Source organism: Octodon degus, unplaced genomic scaffold, assembly GCF_000260255.1.
Source record: "Octodon degus isolate 3935 unplaced genomic scaffold, OctDeg1.0 scaffold00120, whole genome shotgun sequence".
Classification (NCBI taxonomy): domain Eukaryota; kingdom Metazoa; phylum Chordata; class Mammalia; order Rodentia; family Octodontidae; genus Octodon; species Octodon degus.
In genome coordinates this window covers 1,409,361-1,427,012 of record NW_004524696.1, presented here as the reverse complement: position 1 = coordinate 1,427,012, position 17,652 = coordinate 1,409,361, and the positions used below count along the sequence as shown (strand labels likewise).

General features: G+C 40.5%; 2 protein-coding genes across 2 annotated transcripts in view; one reads left to right on the top strand and one right to left on the bottom strand.

Annotated features, from left to right (window-relative positions):
• Timm21 (translocase of inner mitochondrial membrane 21) overlaps window positions 1–2,521 on the bottom strand; it is a 10,022-nt gene extending 7,501 nt beyond the window's left edge. Inside the window, exon 1 of the mRNA XM_004640181.2 lies at window positions 1,896–2,521. Within this exon, the coding sequence (XP_004640238.1) occupies window positions 1,896–2,193 (298 nt within the window). The 5' untranslated portion in view covers window positions 2,194–2,521. The remainder of the gene's footprint in view (window positions 1–1,895) is intronic.
• A 504-nt stretch (window positions 2,522–3,025) lies between these two features.
• The window catches only part of Fbxo15 (F-box protein 15), a 75,748-nt gene continuing 61,121 nt past the window's right edge, over window positions 3,026–17,652 (top strand). The window contains exons 1-3 of the mRNA XM_004640180.2: window positions 3,026–3,212; window positions 9,924–10,031; window positions 12,829–12,933. Of these exons, the coding sequence (XP_004640237.2) occupies window positions 3,076–3,212; window positions 9,924–10,031; window positions 12,829–12,933 (350 nt within the window). The 5' untranslated portion in view covers window positions 3,026–3,075. The remainder of the gene's footprint in view (window positions 3,213–9,923; window positions 10,032–12,828; window positions 12,934–17,652) is intronic.

Sequence of the window (17,652 nt, the reverse complement as noted above, 5' to 3'; positions counted from 1 at the left end):
AAAAAAAAAAAAAAAAAAAAAAAAAGTACTATGTAAGTCACCAGTCTTCCCCTTCAAAAACCAGGAAAGTGCTAGAGAATAATTGTAGATTACTACAATCAACTAAACAGTAGCCCCCTCACATATGGAGTGCTAGATATGAGAACATTATGGGAGCACATTAATACATGACACTGAGGCTGAAGAATACTTTATATTTCTATTGAGAAGCAGCAGCAGTGGCAATTAGCAGTAACATGAGACAGAAGGACATATTTGTGGACTGCCCTAGAATTTGATAATTCTTCCAGCCTCTTTATATAGTTTTAAGGGAATTGAAACATTCTGGTCCTGGTCTGTTCAGTATAGTTGCTACTAGCCACTTACGGTTATTCGGTTTAATTTTAAATTAACTAGAATTAAGTTCCATTTCGCATGTTCAAAAGCCATAATGTGGTCGGTGGATACCATACTGGACAACAAAGATATGCGATATTTCCATCATTGCAGAAAATTTTACTTGGATAATGCTATTCTGGACATTCAGTAGAATATCACATTTGTTTACTATAATAAGGTCACTATATTACAGCCAAGGAACAAGTGGCAAGTGTGTCAGAGGGTTTGGTAAAATGTGGGTTCCAAATGTGAGAAGTGGGTCCAACCAGATTTAGAGGATCACTAAACCACTTGCAAGACTAGTAGGGGCAAACTCTCGGAAGCATGCTGGGAGGAATCTTATTCTAAATAAACGATAAAATATTGCATCCTTTGCTTATCACCATTATTCTTTTTAATTTAATTTTGAAGAATAAAAACAAAAACATAGCAGAAACAAAGACAGAAACGGTAATATACAACAATATATGTTACAAATTTTCAAAACAAAAATAACTCCTTAACAATGGTTGTTTTATTATCTATTTTTATCATCAAATCTGTTGTTTACCATTATTCTTGGTTGAATTCTTTGGATTTTAGAGGCAACATATTCTATAGATGGAAATTATTGTTCCCATCAGTTCACCGAAAATCACTAGGAAGGAAAGCTGTCACCTTTGGATGGGTCCATATCAGGAAAGGGCTTTGCAGCAGATTTTGCCTGTAGAGCACACAGCACTGTTGCTTGAGCCAGATGATCCAACACACAGGCTACTTGAAACTTGTGTACATTTAACCCCAGCATATGCGCTGCTGTTTTGTGCTAAATTAGTATCATGAATGAAAATCCTGGACTTTAATATATTCAGCACACTACAAAATAACTGGTAGGATATAAACGTCTATATTAAATATTAAAAAACATGTACATTATAGTGTCATCTTTGTGTGGTATAATAATGGGGAGTCTGAATTGCTCTCTTTGCCTCCTTTTGTTCTTTTCCTATTAATTCTTGTAAGATGAAGAAATAAACAAAACATTTAAATCCTGTGAAAACGTCTCTCACTTTCCCTAACAAAATTACATTTCATCCTCCCACTCAGTGTATTCCATTACTCCACCTAAAGTGTCTGAGGAAAAAGAATGTTTAAATGTCTTTAATTTTGCAGTCTACACATTCCAACTCAGGATCTGGAAATAAAGTCAGTTATTCAATAGAACAGTTTATTGAGCTGAATTACAAAACCCTGTTGATTATGACTCAATAACCTATTTATACAATTCAACTGCCATATATATATATATATATATATATATATATATATCACAAGAAGTCATACCATAAGTTAATAAAACTTTTCTAGATACAACGCAATAGTTACATCACTATCAAAATCAACTTTCAAGTCCGAGTTCAAATGAGTGTACGTCTGTGTTCTCTAGTTGTAGACTCAAGATTGAAAAGAAAGAAGAAAAAAAGTCACTGGCTGCTCTCGTGAGGTTGGAGGACAGAATACCATAAATATTTTTTTACCTCTTTGAGTCGTTGTGATGGCAGTTTCCCCTTTCTGACCACTGTGCGCAGAGACTTGCTTGCCTCTGTTGTCTGCTTTCTGCGGTCGCAGTCCCTGCGTCCATACAGTTTTCCGGGTGACTTCAAAGATAGATCCAGGTCGCCCCTTTTTCTTCTGCACTTGCAGTCCCCGTCTCAAACAAGGCTCAGTCGTAAAGAAAGCTTTATTAAGCGCAAAGTAGGGCAACAACAGTCGCCTCCCGGAGGACCTGTGCAGTTTCTCTGCATACTGTACAGCTCGTAGAACAGTACAAATCATGTTCAAAGAAAACTTCGGCGTAGTGAGGATGCTAACTGCAATCTGCAGAAATCTGTCCGCCTGACCTGACACGTACTAAAATTCACACATTTGTATTACAGGAGCTTTAGTTATATATATTGACACAAAGATTCTCCCGAGAGAATGTTCGTCTGCCTTTTGTCCTCTTGTTAGCTGAATTAAAATGTCCTTTTTACTTTCCGGGCTGACAGTCGCATCTTCCCCCTCATACCTTCGCAAAGCAGTCTGGGAATCTTCCAGGCATTCTGGGAATCGCAGTTTAAGGACTTTACACATAGCCGAGAGGTCGCAAAGTGGACGGAAGGAGGGACTGCATCTCCCACAAGGCAAAGCTGCCAGAGCCCGTTAGCCTTTAACTCCAGACCCCTCTGCGCTGTTAAAGGCGCAGACAGCGCTTATCCTTCTCGCGGCTGGCGGCGGGAACTAATGGCTGAAATTGTGCCAGTCAGCGGTTCAAACAAAACTTGCATAAAGTAAGCAGCTGTAAACTATGCTAATAAAACTTATAAAAGTGTGTTTTAGTGACTTTCCTGACGAAGTCTGTGCCACCTGGGAAGTTTCTCGTTTCGTCTTTACAACACTTATGGGCAAATGACAATTTCTGCTGCCAATAGATGGTAATGAAGGCGGTCGCGACCGCGAAAGCGCGCGTCGTAAACTCTCCGCAGCTTTACGGCATATGGCGTCTTTGGCGTCATTACGGCGGGGCTGACACCCCCCCAAGGGTCTAGAGTGAAGACTGGTTTCTGGAGATGGTTAGTGCGCATGCGCAAGTTCGATCGCTCTTCTGCGCATGTGCGCGAGGTGGGGGCAGCGTTCTCCGGAGAGGTTTGGCCCCTTCGCCACGCCTGCCAGGTCTCTATGGCGACCCGACGCGGTTGGCCCTCGCAGCACCGCCCGGTGGGCCTACAGGACTCGATAAGACCCTTTCGTGGCAGCTGTGCGGCCCGCGGCAGAGCAGGGGCTGCGGCGGGGCCCTCCGGGGTGTCCTGCTTCAGGTGACAGTCAGGGCCGGCTGGGGAGTCCGTCGGTCCCGGAGGTAGCTCCTCTCCTGCTAGCCCCCGCCATGCCTGGGAATGCGATTCGCGAGTGTTATTGGTCCGGCTGTGGCACGTGATGCAATTTTTTTTTTTTTCTTTTACGCGGGAAAGGTTTAAGAGAAAACCTGAGAAAGTGCCCTCACTCTGGAAACGTGGTGTTCTGCAAGCGCAGAGTCACTTTCCCAGAATATTCTTTTGCACCTCGTCTGTTGTTAGGCCCTGTGGGAAGCCCCTGTGCCTGCTCGGCTTCTCGGGGAGCTGGAAGCAGAGCCCGGGTCCACCAGGGGGGTGCCAACGGCGAGCTTCCCAGACCGTTCAGACGTTCTCTGGGCTCGGCCCCTGTTCCAGTATAGTCGCGGTTCTAGAACGGGAACCACCTTGCCTCTTTTTTTTTTTTTTTTAATGACTTACAGGCTGAGGAAAGTGTAACGTTCCCACACAAAACCTTATTGATGTTCCTTTCCGCTAAGGACTCGCCAGGGCGGACACGCCCTCCACCTTCGCTCGTGGGGACCCTGGCAGGTGGTGCTTAGGAGCGTGTGCATCTGGGCACAGCTGCATCTCGGAGTAAGGCCAAGTTGTTTTCTAGACAGACACGTCGTGGTGCTCAACTCAGCCTTATTCCACTTACCTACCTCCTTGCCTAGGTGCAGGGGTGTGGTGTTGCCGCTGCGATTTCTCTGGGGTTCCCTACAACAGAAGGGTAGGACCTCTCCTACTGTGAGACCGGCAATTTGGCGCGAGATAGGAAAGGGGCCTGCCTTTCAGATAGATCTTTAGTGTAATTTAAAGAAATAAAGTGAGCCAGTGCGTTAAAATATCAACAGGTGGTGATGATACTTTACTAAATCCCACTTGTTTTATCAGAAGCTATTTCTAGCCCTGTACCCATCACCCTAGTTAACCAGGTGGAGGTAAGGCTAAGCATTTATATTCTTGAGGATTATGTTTTTGCTCCTGATCTCCTTGATCTACAGCTGTAAGGTTATCCATATTTTGCTTTTTGATGTCGTATGTGTAAGCATAAAAAAAGATTTTATTTTGTTTCAACAAGGTCTCTCCCTACCCTTATATCTAGGACTGTTTTTGTGCTCCCTAGGTCTCTGTTAACCCCATTTACTCTAGTTTCAAAAGCACAGCCCTGTTCCCTCCTGTAATAGGTTGTTGTTATTAATAGTAGTAAGGTTTAAATTTAAGGAGCAAAGTTCTTATAAATTTTGAGACTGGGTCTAATGCCCAGGTTAGCTTCAATACTTGCGGTGTCCTACCTCAGCTGTGCAAGTAGTTGGAATTACACATGCGCATCACCATGCCCAGCTCATTAATAATTCTTGCTTGAATAACTATATTGCTACAAACCCCATTCCTTGTGTTATCAAATTGTGGCAATGCCTGCGAAAGTTCTATAATGTAGAAGAAAAAGACTTGGTTTTACATAAGCTTTAAATCAATTTGCCACAGTAACTAAAGTAAGTGTACAGTGCTTTGTCAAGGTCAAAGCAGAATGATTTTTATATGATAAATCTTTTATTTCTTTGTAAGTTGAGTGCACTTCTTGGTGGAGTGATGTCTTTAAGAGTGCCTGTCTTTTATGCCTGCCATGGGAATTAGCATTGCAATGTGTGATTTGAACGTGTATAAATTTTTGGAAATCACATTGCTTCTAAGAATAGAATGATTATATGTGGTTTGAGAACATGGTTATTTTTAATGGCTGTCTTCAGGAAATTAGATATTAATCATCTTGTTTACAAAATGTGAAAATGTATAACTATCACAGATTCTAAGAAATAATAGCAAAATATCGATTGAGCTTCATTTATACCTAAGCTAATTGATTTTATTTACCAGATATTAAAAATCAGGCACAGAAATTAGCTATTAAAATAACTTATTTAAATATTTTAGGGAAAATATATCACTTAAGTGTTTTAAAACTATTATCTGACTTAAATAATATTAGACTTGAATGTATGAGATATGCATGCAGTTTACTAATTTGTTTTAAAACGTAATTTTTATTAGGACATAGTCAGTACACAGTGATCACATTTATTGTGAGGAATTGGCAAACATATACAACACTTCTCAATTTTTTTTCCTTCCCTAATCACCACCCTCCCAACCCTTTTATGATTTTGTTAAATGTGAGTCCCTTAGCACTATGCAGCTGGTTTTAGGGAAAAGTGGGATTGTACGTTCAATAGTGCCAGATGTTACATGGATGTGATGTAAAATGTAAGATAGGAAGATGCTTAGATGAATGTTTGGGGCTTTTTGCCTTTATTTGGGAACTTTGAGTCTCTTTAATGGCCTAGTTGAAGCCTTAGTACTAGTTGTGAAATGAGGGAAATTGTGGAAAAACTAAACAGCAAGAAAATAGGCTTTTTTGTTTTTAATCTGGCTCTATGACCCAGCTATGGGAACTTCCCACATGTATTGAGGGCTACAGACAGGCTAAGGAATGTGCATAACTAGTCTGGTGTAAGCAAGCTGCTATTTATGTGTCCTTTTGGCATTTACCAAACTCTTTAAGTTTTACATATCACTATTCCCAGGCAAAGGAACAAAGAACAGACGGGGCACCTCCGACAGGCTGGTCTTGAACTTCTAAAAGTCCTCTTTCCTCAGCCTCCCAAGTGCTGAGATTATAGGTATGCGCCACCATGCTGGTTAATAGGCTTTTTCAGTTTGCCGAGTTACAAGGGGCCAGTTTCCTTAGGCTCTGTTCCTTGTTCCTTGCTTGGAGCCCTCAGGACCATAAGCTTCTGACTCTTATCACTACAATATAGTTTATACACAGATATACACAAAACAGGTAACTTCATTTAAGTTTTTGCAATAGGCTTTTATAAATTCTGAACATGGTTAACCTCAGTTAAGAGCTTGCTAGATTGCACCAGTATGTATTCCTTGAAATAGTGTATTCTAGCATTATGCCTCTCAAAAGGATAGGTGCCATTGGGTAGGGTTACATAGAGCCTCCTTCTCATGTGCAAAACTAATATTAAGGCTTTGGGGAGAAATATGAAATAGTTTAAATGGTAATTTTCATAGAGCAAAGATATTGTGTAGAATGTAATAAACACGTTAATTTTTAAAATGAAGTGAAAGATTTATAAGAAGTTTTGAGTTGGTTGCAGGCTGTGTTTTTTAGTTGTGAACAACTTGGTTTCAGCTTCTTTAGGGTTACTTTGAGAACCACTGCTTTTGGTCTAAAGGACTGTGTACAAGGCTCTTAATTCTGAAAGTAAAGCAAGACCTATCTCCAAAATTTATTGTGTATTCAATGTATGAAGAAAAATTATAAAAAAACGTGGAGTATTAAGCCATTAGTACCAACCTTGTAATTGTATGTTATGTGTTAATACCTTTTTTCCTTTTAGGCCTTTTCTTTGTATGCACATTTGCTTTTTCTTCTAGAGAAATAGAAATATAAATTTTTGTAGTATATACTGATACGATCTGCTTTTTAAAAACATTTTAAAATTTTTGTCTTTTTGAGACGTGGTCTCACTATTCAGAGTATGTGACAGTTCAGTTTGGCCTTGAGCTCACTTTGTAGCCCAGGCTGGTCTTGAACTTGCAACAATCCTCCTGCCTCAGCCTAACAAGTGCTGAGATTACAGGTGTGCACCACCATGCTGGCTGATAAGCTGTTTTTCAATTAGCACATTTTAGAAGGATTTTTTTTTTTTTTTTTTTTTTTTTTTGCCAGCTCATGCTGTCTTAAGGGCAGGTTTGGTGCAGTTTGTGGAACTGGAGATTGAACCGCGGTCCCCTGAGCCTGCCTGAGTTTGCCCAAGCGGGGCTTTAAACAACTGAGCTAACCTGCAAGCCGCATTTAGCACATTTTAAATTTAGCAGGTGTGTACTGAATGCTGTCTGCATGCCAGACATGTTGTGGGTGCTGAAGAATTAACACTGAACAAAGCTTTTAATATCCATATTTATATAGAATTTCACATTACAATGGTAATAAGCAAGCCTGTTGGGTGGTGATATGTGCTAAGGAGAAAAAAAATTAGGGTAAGGGCAGAGAGAGTATGTGTGTAGGGTCTGGATTGCAGTTTTACGCAGAGTAGCTAAGGTGGGTGTCAGTGCAATGATGGTGTCTGCAAGATACCTTGGACTTGGTTCTATCTCAGACACGTTCACCTGTGGTGAAATTGCATTCTCATTAAAAATTGTTAATCTGCAGAGGCTGTTCAGCATAACTAATTCTTACACCATTTTTAAGTACTTCACCCCAATGAAGACAACTTTGAGATGGATATGCTTGAATGAACCATCTGAACATATTGTTTTTTGACTTTACGTGTATTTGTAGAAGTGGAATTCCTGGCTTAAAAATTGTGTTTGCTTTTTAAGGATTTGGATCATACTCACCAGATTTGACTTTCTATAAGGTTTGCACATAGCAGCAGTGAGGAATGTTGGTTTCTCTGTAATACAGCCAGCATGAGTCTTTTATCATTTATTTAGTCTTTGCCAGTTTGACAGATTAAAATTGATTTTTCTTTGGTTGTCTTGGATAGGCCTAGGGGAAAAGTAGTTTTTATTTTTCTACTATCTTTTGATTGAGGAAATATATAATGACAAAAAGCTGTTATGTATCTAGTAATGCTTTGAAGATGAAAATATTTGACTATAACAGTATTCATTTCTATTAAAGCAAAGCTGTTCATTAGTGAGAGACATTAGTCTTCATATAGTGCTTAGTGTGCTATATGGATCCAGAGACTTCTTGACACTACTTCATATAGCCATGGGTCCAAGTGTCACAGGTTAGGATTTATTTGTAAAAATTATTATTTCATGGAAGAGTAATAGAAATTGCTTTTATTTAAAGTTTGAATCTTAAGAACATTTGTCAACAAGATATTTTATTTGTCATTTGTCAACATAGAACATTTGTCAACATAGAATTTATATTATACAGATTTTTGTTTTAGGGAGGGGCAATTCTAAATCCACATCTCTTCCTTTGATCTTTCCCTCTTCCTTCTGTTCTTCAGAGCCCAGGTTGAGAACCACCTATTTGAACTAACTTGAAAGCAGTGACTCCTGAGCCTTTTGTGCCAGAGCTGGAATGGAGTGGCTTCTGGAGCCAGCATTTTTCACTGCAGTGCATTTGCCACCCTCCAGGATCTTGGAAAGTTTACCTTATTCAGCCTCTCCTATGTTGAGATACCAGTGTGCAGATGATAGATAATTTATGGAGAGCTCCCCAGGTGCCAGCCATTCTGCTTGTTCCTAAAGAGGAAAAGCTATTGAAGGAAGGGAAACTTACTTGCCAGCTGCTCACAGCACATGGGGGTAGAGCTTACTGAGTGTGGCAAACAGATGCTGCTGGTGATTCGGCATTCGTGCATTATGGTGTATCACCCCTCTAGCAGGCAGAAGGCTATATTGTCACTTTTAGATAAACTGAGGCTTTGTGTGAGTATTTTTGTGTCCCCTAATTGCAGAGTATGCTTGGAGTTGGGGGCTGTGCTCTCTTAGGGTCCGTTTTTTGTGGGGTTGATATTCCAGCTGCTAGAGGATTAATCAGCCCTCATTTGAAGTTTTTAGAGCATCTGACTTTTGTCTCCAGTTATTGTGCACATCCATTTTCAGTAGTATTCACATACATCTGGGGAATTAGCCTGGTACAAACCATTGAGTGCAGTTAAATTCTTGAGCAAAATACATATTCCAAACAATGGTGCTGGTGACCTGAGCATATGGGTAATACATACTGCAGATTATAGACTCATCTTTAATAGCATGCTGGTTGGAAGTGAGGGCAGTCCTTGATATTTGTGTGTTGTAGATTACTTAGAGAAGCAGCTTCAAAATCTTTCCAAGAGAAATAACTACATACTGGGAGTTTTCTTGGGGGGTGCTGTCAGGAAATGGGAGGCTTGGGCTTCCTTACTTCTTGGGTGTTTCAGATCCTCTTCAAGCTATTACTAGGCTTTCCTGATTTTAAAGTTTGATCTCAATAAAAAATTATTTTAGGAACCTTGAAAAGCACTAACAGCATAACATATACCTTAGTTCATAAGATCTAAAAAGCCATTAATTGTAAGATGACCTATTTTATGTACCAGTAAGATAAATTTGAATACATTTTATTGAAGGTGAGATGTTTTAAAATGTAAAGGAACATTTGTGGCTGCTTGGTACTTATCTGTGGCTAAAACTGCCAAAGCCAGAATTGGGACCAGTCCTGATCCATAAGATCAGTATAAGATCCAAAAGATAGTATTTGTAGATTGTCTTGACCGTTCTAGTTCACGGTTCTTAAAAAGGATAGTATTTTTACTAGGTTTCTGTTGTAGTATCAAAACTAGCCAGTCCATATGTATGTGTGTTTTTCTTTGTTTTCATGTTGTAGCCCTTCTCTGACATACTGACAACCTTTAGTGAGAACTAGTAGTAAACCTTAGGTTGAAAACACAGGTATATTTTACCCAGGACACCATAGTTTCATAAGCCCTCCCTTTCTTGATCCTTCTTATTTCCTTTCTCCTTCCCTTCCTCATTTTTCTTATCATCTCTGCAGAAATGAAGTTTTACAGTGAGTAATCATTGACTTTATGAATCCTTTAGAACTTTGTGGAGGGAAACAGATAATTCACCTCAGCTGAGCATGTAATTTGAATTTCCCACTTTTCCTTTCAGAAAGGTGCAGGGTGTCAAATCCAGTGCAGGAGATACTGGGCTGAGGCAATATGCCAGATATAGCCAGCCCCGGGAGAAATCGTCTAACTGTTCTGTGTACTTTGATAGGTAAGTAGCAGAAGTAGCCTGCCTTTGGTGGGTGGGGGGCCTCTTGCATGCAGCTTTTAGAGAAAGTTATCATGCTGTGTATACCAGCTTGCTATTTTGAACTCTCTAAGAATAGGATTGTGTAGGAAGAATTTACAACACGGAGAGTTTGATATGAGTCATAAGCCTGTCATCATTATCCTTATTAGACTAGTTTTTTGAAGCCAAACTTTTAAAAAATGACAAGTTGAATTTTCTTCTTATGAAAATGTTCTTCAAAATTACTCACTTTTCAATTGATGAAGGCTCTTGGAAAAGGAGAAAGAGGAATTAAAATAAAAACTCTGAAAAGCTTGAGAGCTCTCTGAATTTGTTAACTTTTAGTATTTTGGGAACCTTTTTTCATGACAAGATTTTATATGGAGAACCTCAGTGCCATAGAGTTTTTAAAAAAACGTTATTTAGAATTGATGGTAAGGTGTTTGTAGATTTGTACTGTAGTAACATTTATGGAGCATCATACGTATGTGAAGCATTGTGTGGAGCCTGAAAACTTGGTATTATTATATAGAGACACTTTACACTGAAGAAAATAAGGCCCACATAATCTAAGTGTTACAAAACTGGTTTAAACATGTTGCCTGCTTTCAAGTTCTGATACTATATCATAGCTAACTTATAATATCTATAGTTTTATATGTTCATTTTAATGTTTACTATGTTTATATAAAGTAAATCAAAGATATTTAAGGATATCAATCTAAGTTTTAAAACCCTTTACTCTGGAAGTATAATCTGTCATACAATAATCTGATACAAGAAATATGGAAATATTTTGTTAATTTTGTTAATGTAGTTATTAAATGTATGGTGCTATATTTGGTGCTGGGGGACACATATTGAGGCCTTATCTGTGTTCTTATGAAGGTGATGAACCAGTGAGAGCAAAAAAAAAATAGATCATTAATTAGATACATGCTGTCAAGAAAATAAATGGATTCCCTAATGCAGAGTAATGGGGTAGAATGGTAAGGAAAGACTTCATTGAAGAGATTGTATTAAGAATTAGAACTGAAAATTGAGATTGAGGAGCTTGGAGAAGACTGATCCATGCAGAGCAGGGCAGTGCTCCAAGTGTGGTGGGGCAATTGCCTGGGCGGTAGTGAGATAGCAGAGAAAGCTCAGGGACCCAGAGATGTAGCTGCTAGGCCACAGGGAGGCGCTATATACTTTAGTTAGAGTGTGAGGCGATGCCTTTGATGATCTCATTTGTTTTTTTTTATTGGTATTTTTCCTTTGGAAGAAGGGGAGATGCAGAGACTGACAAATGTGGATATATTTGAAGGTATAACAGATACCACTCATTTATGAACTAGATGTTGGTATGAGTGGAAGACAGACATCAAGTAGAAACCTGAAACTGTTGACTTAAGCCATGGAGTAAATGGAGGTGCAGCAGATTGGTATGGGAAAGAACTGAGGTCACAGAAGAGAGACAATAGCGTGTAAGGGGTTATATCAAGTGGCAGTGGGTATCAGTCTCATTCATGGTAAAGTCTGGAGGGAGTTAGTTCTCCTGGATATGGATAGAGTGTCTTGGGAAAAGAGCACAGAAGAGAAGCAGAGGTGGCTCTCAATGATCATAGAGGAACTAAGATGGTAAAAAGCAGCTGAAAGAGCCAAAGCCCAAGAAATCCAAGAGAAGGGGACATTGAGCAGACCAGGAGAGAAGATTGCTGCTAACGGGGTAATAAGCAGGGAAGCTGTGGTAGCCTTGAAGAGCTTTCTCAGGTCAGTGGAGAGGAGTGGGCTAGGTGCTGACTTTTTGCACGTTATTTCACACTGAACTGTATGAAGCAAAAAATTAAGGCCATGGGCCTAGAGACAGCAGGTGTTTGCGTTTTCTTTTTTTCTTTCCCAGAGGTTTGGCAGTGAAAGGGATCATCAAGATTTTATGATAGCTAGAGAGAGTTTGAGGATCAGAGGAATCAAGTGAAGAGTATAACGTTAGGCTGAGATATTTGGGGGGAGTTTTTAGATGCTGGTGTGAATGATTCAGAGGACTGAGGCAAGAATGGAAGGTTGAAGTCTTTGGGGACAAGAGTGAGGACCCAGAGCACAGGTGGTTTGATAGGAGGAGATGAGCACAGGGGTAGTAGGAGTGGGGATTATGGATGCAGAGAATGGGGTGGGTCCACAGTGTGAAAGAGGGATGAGGACATTTATATTTGAATTCCATAGTCCTGAAAATGAGTTACAGAAATTAACAAAATTTCTTTGTCCCCACACTTTGAACTTCTTTGTCCTACTTCTCACTTTCCTCTTTCCTGGTTTTCCCCCCATCACCGTCATCCCAACCCCAATAACTATGCCAAACCATGAATGTGAAGTAGCATTCAATAGAAAGCTATAGGTTTAATATAAGTTTAAACATAAACATATATTGTTCCAGCGTGGAGGCGACCCTATGAACAGTATTTAGAATTCTTTAATCTTAGCTATTTAAACTATTTTCTTCTATCTCAATAATGAATAATACATACTTCCATGAGAGAAGCAGTGAAATCCTGCCTGTTGACTCATAGTGATGCTCAACAAGTTTGCACTTTGTGCCTTTGAGTCTTTACTGGTTTATGTCCTGAGAATTGTAATAACTAGAAATCTTCAATTAAAATAATTGAAGATGAAGTTATAGCTTGCCTCTTATACAGGAAGAACCTATTTATGGTCTGTATTTAGAGATGTACAGCAAGTTGTTTTGGAGTAATATGTAAATTAAGCACTGTCCCACTTGTCTGATTTATACCCCTTCTCTCAGAATGCCTTCAGAAATCTTGCTGAAGATATTTTCCTACTTGGATGCCATGAGCCTGCTGTGTACTGGCTGTGTGAACAGGCGCTTTTATCATTTGGCCAATGACAAGTAAGGAGAAAATCAAGTCTCTCTCTTGTGTTTAAGGACATTTTGATAGAAGTTATGAGGGTTATAAGATGTCTTTGATCATTTTAAAAAATTTAAGATAATTAATTTCAATACTATTTTTTAAAAAAAAATATTTAATACAGGGTCTACAGGGTCTCACTACACAGATGGGGCTCATAGTGATTCTCCTATTTTCAACCTCCCAAGCAGTAGGATTACAGATGTGCACCACCTTACCTAGTCTCATTCACTGTCTCAGTGAACCCTGGAGGTGGGGCTGGCACAGCATGCCGGGGATTGAACCCCAGTCTCTCTGTCTGCCTATGCAGATGCTTTAATCCACTGACCTATCTGGACAGCCATCAATAATATTTTTAAACATAGATAAATGTATTGCTCTAGGTAGTCATACAGTATTTTCAGATAATTGCATTTGTTTGCTTAAAGGAATATTATTTTCATATACTGTGAAAGATCAAGGTTGTTATTGCTATAGTTACTGAAGCAGTGTAACTTTGGGTTTCTGGCCCAGAGCGTTAGCTGTTCTCACTCAGAATTGGAAAGACCCGCATGATCTCCAAAATACTCCAGGATTCTGCCCCCATTGTTGTTGGCCCTGGGTTCCCACGGCAGGTTGTGTGCTTTCTGCTGGAAGTCAAACAGATTCTAGAGAAAGAAGCACCTTGGGAAGCCTTACATAGACTTAGCCCCTTAGTGACAGAGTCAAAGAGAGAGCTCTAGATGTCTTTGGGGGTTGTTCCTTTTGGAAGCAGAGTCAGTCCTAACTTGCGCTCTCTCAGTATCTATGAATAAAGAGGAGAAACTCCTGCCACTATTTTATTTTTTTATCATGATCTTTGTCTGCACCTGAGAAATTTTTCCTGTGTGGAGAGATGGTGGGATCTCACTTCTAGTGAGCGTTTTGTGCCTGTAACTAAACATCTTAGCTTTTAGACTTCTCTCTCATTTAAAATCAAAAGATTATGCAAATATTGATTCACCATAGAACCTGTATACCACTAAGGAGAACACAAAGTAAGAGGGAATGCAGGCTTTGATGATGGTTTTATTAATAGGTAAGGAAATGAAGAATGACAACAAAAGGGCTCTAATATTTAATCTTGGAACACGGTGGGTATTATGGTATATCTGCATGTCCCTGAAAATCCTCATGCACTTATAGGTAGGGTTTTTGGGAGCTGATTGGATCATGGATATATGATACTCATCAGTGGATTAGTCCACCTATGAATTACAGCAAATGTGATGCTGGGAGGTGAAACCTGGTAGGAGGAGGTGGGTCAAAGAGGCTGTGGCCTGGAATGGGTGATTTCCCACCTCCCTCCCTTGATCTCTGCTCCTGGCACCATATCATAAGCAATTTTTCTCTGCCGTGCTGCCATGCTGCCCTGCTTAGAGCCACCTGACTATGGACTGAAACTTCTGTAAATGCTGAGCCAAATAAACCAAATAAACCTTGCGGTTTTTAAAAAATGTATTTAGCATAGGGTCTCACTACATAGATCAGATTCATAGTGATCCTCCTGTTTTCAGCCTCCTAAGCACTGGGATTACAGGCTCATGTACCACCAAGCCCAGTCTCAATCACTGTCTCAGTGCACCCTGGGGATATGGCCAGCAGGCTTGTGATGCTGGGGATCGAACCTGACCCCTACGCTCTGCCTAAGCAGGCACTTTAGTCCTCTGAGCTATCTGGCTGGCCCTTAAACCTTGCCTTTTTTAAGTTGTAGATGTGTCAGGTATTATGTCTCAGTGATGAAAAGTAAGATAGATTTTTTGGTACCAGAGAAATGGGATCATTGCTGTGATGCTACCTGACCACGTGGCTGGCCCAGAAGCATTTGGAACTGGCTTATGGGAAGAGTTTTAAAGGCTTACAGGGGGCAGCTAGAGAAGCAGCCCTAGAATTCTGTGAGCTGAGCTTGATAGGAGATTTTAGTTGGAATCTTCATTATAATGCAACCAGTAAAGACCAGACAGAAGAAGTTTTATTTGGGAAGAAAGATGACACAGGGCATTTGGATTATATTTTGTTCATGCCTTTGAGACTTTCTGTGAGGCTGGGATTAGGAGCAGCAGGCTAATTAGGCAGAGGAAATTTCAAAGCAACCCAATATTGAGACAATATTGTTGGTAGCTTTTAGCCAGGTATATGGTAAAAATCAAGAGCAAATAACGTAGCTCAATGATTTTAAATGTGTTGAGATTGGCCCAAAAGGAAACTAGGTAAAGTTGGGGCCTGAAAAGATAAGTGGGAGAATGTGTGGTTGCTAAAAAGACTAACACTGAGAAGTAGCTAAGTACCTCAAATCTAGATAATACAAAAATGCTGTAGGGAATATGGGGAACCAGCAATACCCCACTGTTCAAAGGCTTAAAGTTACAAAGATGAAAGACTGTTTTGAGAAGAGAGTCCCTGCTCCAGAATGACTGTAGTCTAGAGAATTGAAATTGTTTCCTGGTATTAATTTTACCATGCTCAGCTACCTAGGCACCTAGAGGCTTTTTCAGTCCCTGGCAAGATGCAAAATGGCTCAGCTGCTGCTCCAGCTTGTGGCAGACCTTGGTGTCATTCATGCAGTATTACTTTTACTCATAAGCAGAATCCAAGAGTTGTAGGCTCAGGGAGGCTTCCACTCTTCCACTTCTTTCCAAAGAAGGCCTGGGAAGCCAGGCAGTTTGGCCCTGAGAGGGCACTTTGTAAAAGTGCTATGAGACCTTTGAGAGAGAAGGCAAAAATGCATTTGAGACCTCAGTTTGTTGAAAATGCTAGGAACATGGACTGTCAGAGGACAGCTCTAAGGAGTGAGCAAAGCTGACCCAAGAAAGAAGCCATGAGGCCCAGGGACACCACCAGCAGTACCATAGGGATGGGACTGCTAAGCCCGTTGGCGTTTACATCTCAGCACATCTTGACCAGGTTGCTGGAAATGAAAATATGGAATTTAATCTTTGCCCAGCTGGATTTTGGTCTTGTTTTGGTCCCATTCCTTTCTATACTCATATTTCTACCTTTTGGAATGAGAATGTTTATCCTGTACCATTGTATGTTGGAAGTCTTTGACTTTCTTTTGGTTTTTACAGGGGCTCCTAGCTAAGAGTGCCATAAATCTCAGAGGAGACTTTGGACTTGGACTTTTCAGTAATGCTAAAATGGTTAGGATTTGGGCAAGTCTTAGAAATGGACTAAATGCATCTTGGATAGAGATGTGCATGAGTCTTTAGAGAGCTGATGGCAGAATGCTGTGGTTTATATTTAGATTTATGCTCTAAGCCTCATGCACATCTCTATGCAAAGTGTACTCTATGCAGCATAGGGCTGGGGGGGGGTGATGTGGTCATGAGGACTGTGACATTCATCAGTGGGTTAGTCTGCTGATGAGTTATAGCTACTGTGATGTTGGGTGGGAGAAGTTGGGCCCTTGGCACCCTCCCTTGATCTCTCTGCTTCCTGCTTTCTATGCCATGAGAAGTGCTCTTCTGCCATGTTGCCTTGCATTGGAGCCAAGGTGACTGTGAACTGAACACTCTACAAGCTAAGACCCAAAATAAGCTTTTCCTTTTCTAAGTTGTGGGTGTCCAATATTGTGTGTTAGTGATGAGAAAGTAACTAAGACAGTGGGAAAGAAATGTTACATGGTACAGTGGTTCTCAAATCTCAGTTCATAGAAGACTGAATCAGAACCAGCTGGGGAAGTTTAAAAACTTGGATTCTGGGATGGATTGACAACTGCGATCAACTTTTAACACCCACTTGAACTGAACCAGCATGGTGCCCCTGAAAGATACCACAGCAATCCTCAACAACAAGGAGGTTTTGAGCTCCTCCAACGATTAGAACAGCCAAGTCTGTATCAGGAAAGTCAGCATGGCAAGCTTCTCCAGGAGATTGAACAGTGCACCATCAGGACGTGAGCTCCCCCAAAGAGAATCGTAGCCATTCTCAGTGACAAGGGCACAAGCTCCTCCACTAAAAATTGCTGAATTAGTGAGGAAAGCCAGCATGACAAGCTCCTAAAGGAAAACCAACAGCTCCCTACAGCTTCCAACAGCCTGTCGTCTTCTCCAGTCCTCCTTTTTATTTTGTTGGCAATTATCTTCAGATGGGCCTCCCAGCACAGATTCTTGAAGCAGGCCTACATCATGAGACATTGTTGTGGGCTCTTGGTCTCTACTTGGACTAGTGGGAGACATTGTTACAGGCTCTTCATCGTTAGCTGGACTCATGTAGGACATTACCATGTTTTTCTTTTTCCTGCTTTGGTACTAGGGATCAAACTCAGGACCTTGTACCTGCCAGGCAGGTGCTTATGCCGCTGAGCTATCTCCCTGGCCCAGGACATTACCATGGGATCTAGGCCCACAGGTAGATTCTTTGGTCTTTTGTGTGTGGACAGATTTCCTGGACTCTTTTTATATGACTTTTTGGGTGACTATTATAAAGTAATTCTATAAATTATATGTCCTCTGTTATTCCCCTTGCAAGCCCTGACTACAACAGATTCCTAGCTTACATATCTAAAGATTGTTATAGAGTCTGAAATCTGGATTTTTAATACTTTAAGGCCGTGACTCATCCACATGGCTGCACTGACAAAGGTTCTACAGTCTGAGGTACAGGATCTCAGGATAAATCCTGAGGGCATTTCACTGACCTTCTCAAACCAAAAAGCTACAGCTCTTGTTGCATAGGTTCTG